This window comes from Helianthus annuus, chromosome 16 (assembly GCF_002127325.2).
Source record: "Helianthus annuus cultivar XRQ/B chromosome 16, HanXRQr2.0-SUNRISE, whole genome shotgun sequence".
Lineage (NCBI taxonomy): Eukaryota > Viridiplantae > Streptophyta > Magnoliopsida > Asterales > Asteraceae > Helianthus > Helianthus annuus.
In genome coordinates, this window is record NC_035448.2 from 111909572 (window position 1) to 111914834 (window position 5263).

Here is a 5263-nt window from a genome sequence, read left to right on the forward strand (position 1 = left end):
CATTCCACAATATGATAGTCAACTAAAGATTCATTTGTGGATTTGTAATATATCCCTAACCAGTAAATTGTTATACGTAATACGAGAGTCAACTAAGGAAAGCAATCCATGAAAAGATGGTTTTTTTATATGGAAGGAGGTGACAAATTAATTCTTATTCAAATTCGATTTGCATATATAGAAACTAAAGTTCAAAAACTATAGTACTTCAGCATGAGATTGATCTTACCTCCTTAAACTCTTAAATAACATAGTAAGCTTTAGTGGGTATTCCCAATTCCTTGGGTCGGACATCTATTATCACCAATACAGGATTGAGAACGTAGCTGAAGTAACAACATTCATCTGTCAAATAACTTATATGATTACATAATCACAGGTAGATGATACAGTTTAATAACAATGAAATCATCAAGAAAGCAGAGATAACTTAAAAGTTGATGAGCCAAAGGCCTAGAATTGTTACAAAAATAGGCTCACTGCAATGTTGTAACATTTGAATTAACATCATCTTCCTCGCACCCTACAACAACATAAAGCATAACATCATAATAAGCACAAGCCAGTGGAAAAAAAACCTTCTAATTTTCATAAAATCAAGTGAGTTTGGGATTAGCTATCCACCAATAGAGTGTTAAAATTACAAATAAATATGGATCAATTTAACACCTCTAAGAGTTCAGATGCTAAAAGAATCCAAGAACACAACAAATTTAACAGAGTTAAACCGAACCTAGAAAACCACAAGTTTTTCTACCAACTATATTTTCGATTCTCTTCCACATGAATACTTGAAAGAGGGAAGAATAAAAACACATATAAAAGAATGTCAAATCGGCATAACACAAGAATAAGATGCACAATTGATGTGTTGGTCTTTATGCCTTCAATCATACCTGCAAAATCAAATCCCAAAAGATTCTAACAAATAAAGATTAGCTTACATCGTTCTTACTAATGTGTCAAAACGGCATACTAATGATGTGTTGGTCTTTATACCTTCAATCATACCTGCAATTCATCAAGTGACAATTTGATGTGTAATTAGATAAAAAAGTATAATGATGATATAAAGAAAACAGCAACATAAGAACATACTTGACACTGATTCTGTTCTACTTCACGTTATAAGATCTAATGTAAGCCTTCTCAGATATTCCACTCAATCTTATTGCAGTCTGCTGACCAAATAGCATTTGATCAGATAGTTATTACAAATAAATTAATACATAAAGTCAAACCGGTTGGAAGTCATCCTAAGCGTTTTTAAATGCTTCAAACCTGACCTCGTAAATTGCTTTATAAGAATTGGATTATTATGTTAATAATTACATTATACTAAATTATTTAATACCATTGTTAAGTAACATGATAAAAAAGATCCACATAAAACAGGTCAGGCACAACTGACCTTGACCTGTAACCTAATCATTCAGAATTTTTTAAATTACCTGAAACTTTATTCATCAAACTTTCGAGTGCCTAAATTGAACAAAGACTACCTATTATATACAAATTAACAAATTGCTAAAAGTAAACACTAATAATTAAGAGAATACCGACTGCCTAAACTTGAGGAATTATGTATTTCAGACAAATTATGAAGTTCAGCATCCCGGCTTCTCTTAGAGCCTGTAGCATTTCAAAAAGCCCCTGTTCTTGTAGTGCCCACTTATTGTTCTTCATCATCCTAACCAAAAAACTTATTACAGTTAGTGGATTAAATAACACCAAAAGATATAAAGTTCAAAATAATGAGTCACTTTCAACATACTTGACTTTGGCACAAAGACAGATATGGAAATCTAAACATCCATGAATGTGTATTGAGCAAATTAATAGAAAAGATTTGGGCATAATTAGCGCAAATTTGATTTAGGGCGGGAACGATTAGAACAAAAATATTTACCTTCAACACTTCCTTCGATTGATTCAGAGGAGAGGGATTCAGACAAAAGGGAGAGGTAGATGAAGACTGAGGGACCATCATCTGCTTTTGGAATCATGTCTTGAACTTTTAGAACGACGTTGATTGTACCGACGGCGACGGGTGAGGTGCATACGGCGTGTGAAGGGGAAGATGACCTCTGATCTCTCCACTTTTGCATGTTGGTTTGTGGAGGTGGGGTGACAATTTTATGGGTGAGGAGGAGACCTGAGAAACCAACGGCGAACTGAAATTGTGAGCACTACCCTAGTTTTGTAGGAGGTTGAGGTGTGGAGATGATGGGCAGAAAAAAGTGGAGGTAACCGCCATCTGAGGGAACCGTAAGAAACTGCCGTCAACTGCTACCATAGCAGTTATTTTTGTGAGTTTAGAAGGTCAGGATTTGATTTCAGCAAGATCCAATGGTAGAGATTCATTTGAAAGGTAGTAATACTTAATGGGAACCATAGATATATATAATTGGTACCTCCAACCATTGCATTTGTAGAGGAGGTGACTGAAATCTTTAACTGTCTGACCCAACTAACTAACATCCTTGACTTATGTTAAACTTTAGACAAACATAATAAACTTATACTATAAGTCTAGAATCTAGATCATGTAATTCAACAATAAGCATGGATACGAAGTAAATTCAAGGGGGACAATGGAATGGAGGGAAGAGTATGTGTTACACACCTTAGACCCATCCAAACACAATTGATACATACTGGCAGCAATTCTGCCCCAAGCAAAAGGAAAAGGATATTTATTAGTATCAGCTTTATTATTATCTCCTAGTACGTAGGAGTCGGTGTTACATAAGTCAAGAGTCAATAGAGTTAGAAGTAGGTTACAAGTCATTAGAGTGAGCTTGTTGTTTCTTGTATTAATAAATGGTATAGTGTTATGTATTTCTTTGGTATTTTCAGCTGCCACTCTGCTAAAGACCATGGCAGGCAGCCTGACAATTGATAGATTAAACTTAGGCAACCACAGTAGGAACAATCAGACAGGAAACTGTTGGATTAATTGTTAAGGGATACTTGTAATTTAGTTATGAAGTTAATGTCCTTCAATCTAATGATAAATGTAAGCTAAGTCAGGATATGGTCACTTAACTGGTGCTGTGAACATTAAATGTGTTTGCTTGTAAAGATCAAGGATATAGGATCTTTTGGTTTAGGAACGTCTTTGATCTTTAAGATTGTTTTTCATGTTCAATGCATCTATTTGTTCATCTGTATGTTGTCGGCACTTCATGACATCTTACCCTAAACTTGTACATCCGTTGACTCTAGACCAACTATATTCTAACTATAAAGGTACATATAATGTGTACCTTATCATAAAAGTGTACCTTCATTGAGTAAAAGGCCAACTACATTTCACGATTCAGGTCCGCTAAAGTATAGGTGACTAAAGCGACTGAAGCCAGATAGACTCAAGCCAGCCAGGGACCTTATTGGGCTTGGTGATGGGCAAGTGACTCAAGCCAGAAGGACCCCACGGGCTTAAAAAGCGCAGACCAAAAGCCAGCCAGGGACCCCATTCGGCCTTAATCTGTCTAATATCTATCTATATATCATCTATTACTTCGAATGGTCTATTTATACAGCCACTGCCCACATGGCCAAAGCATACACTCATCTACACCCTATATAAAGTCCTCTTCTTCTTCTTGCATAATCACTCAACAAGTCAATACAGAAATAACATAAGTCAATAAAATCACAAACAAAAATGGGTTACTGGTCAGCTGCAAACGCCACGGAAGCATACATCAAAACCATGAAAATGGTAAGTTTATGCAAGTATTCAGTACAACGGTTTCTTTGTACTTTGTAATGCAAACTAATACTCATCTATGAATCTGTTTATGCAGGGTAAGAGAGCAAACGAACCGGATGGAGCTGAGTTCATCTCAGCAATTGCAGCGGGAAACAACGCTCAATTCATGGTGGTTGCATGTGCGGCCATGGCTGGTTCCACCACCTTAGGTATCATTGCGGCATCTCATCAAACAGGTGGTAGGCTTGTTTGCATTGTGAAGGGGATTGGACAACTTGAGTCCTCCAAGCAAGTCCTTAACTCAGACACCTACCGGGTTGAATTCGTAGTCGGAAATGCTGAATCTCTGTTGTCAAATGAATACAAATCCGCCGATTTTGTGGTCATCGACTGTAACCTAGAGAATCATTAAGGGATTCTTGGGGCCATACAAAGCAACAGAGAAAAGAGAACGATTGTGTTGGGGTGTAATGCATATTGGAAGGATTCACGGGTGTGGAGCAGATCAAACGGTCATTTGCTGCCGATTGGAGAAGGGTTGCTGATGAGGAGAGTTCCCGGAAAGTGTGAAAACAGTGGTGGGAGGCGGAGACATTGGGTGGTTAAAGTTGATAAATGCACAGGCGATGAGCATGTTTTTCGGATCAAATCAGCAGGTGGCAAAGTTGTATAACGACTCAAGGATTCAAGTAACTAATTTAGTCTTTGATTTAGTTTTTCAGTTATTATTGTATAATCAAAGGGTATCTTATGTTAGAATTCTGATATTAGGGTTTGAAGAACGAGAGTTTTGTTCATATGATAATGAATTAATAATCTTTGAATGTCGTAATACATATGAATATATACACGAATAACAGTGGCAGTAACCGCCACATAAAAAACTTAGGTTAATAAAATAATAACAATAATATTAATATGATCTAGCTTATAATTATCCGTCTAACACCCTCCCGTAAGCTTAATCATTTCAGATTCATTTGCAGTAGTTCCTTTAGCCTTATGAAGTCCTTCGGCTGGAGAGCTTTTGTCATGATGTCTGCTAGTTGATCTTTTGTTGCACAGAATATTACGGTTACTTCCCTTTTCTTGATTAAATCTCTAATAAAGTGATACTTGACCCTTATATGCTTGCTTTTACCATGATATACCGGATCTCTGGCTAAACATATAGTTGACTTGTTATCACAAAAGATTGGAATTGAGTAACCTTCTTTTCCTTGCAGATCATCTAAGATACCTTTAATCCATAAGGCTTGACATCCTGTCAAAGATAAAGCCATGTATTCGGCTTCCGTTGATGACAGTGCCACCACTTTTTGTTTCTTTGATTGCCAAGATATAGGACCTGATCCTAAATGGAAAATGTAACCTGAAGTGCTTTTACTATCATCTATATTTCCTGCATAATCGCTATCACTGAACCCCATTAAATGTTTCTTCCCTCCTTTAGAGTATGTAACTCCTAATTCTTAGGTCCCTTTAATGTATTTTAGTATACGTTTCGCTGCCTCCCAGTGACTTCTCTTTGGACATTCCATAAAC

The 5263-nt window shown here is 36.5% G+C and overlaps 1 protein-coding gene across 1 annotated transcript; it reads left to right on the forward strand.

The window, feature by feature from the left end:
• Positions 1-3407: 3407 nt before the first annotated feature.
• Positions 3408-4391, forward strand: LOC110917913. The gene is given in 2 exon segments (XM_022162353.2): positions 3408-3727; positions 3813-4391. Coding segments are annotated over 2 exon segments (636 nt in total). The 5' UTR covers positions 3408-3670.
• Positions 4392-5263: the final 872 nt, after the last annotated feature.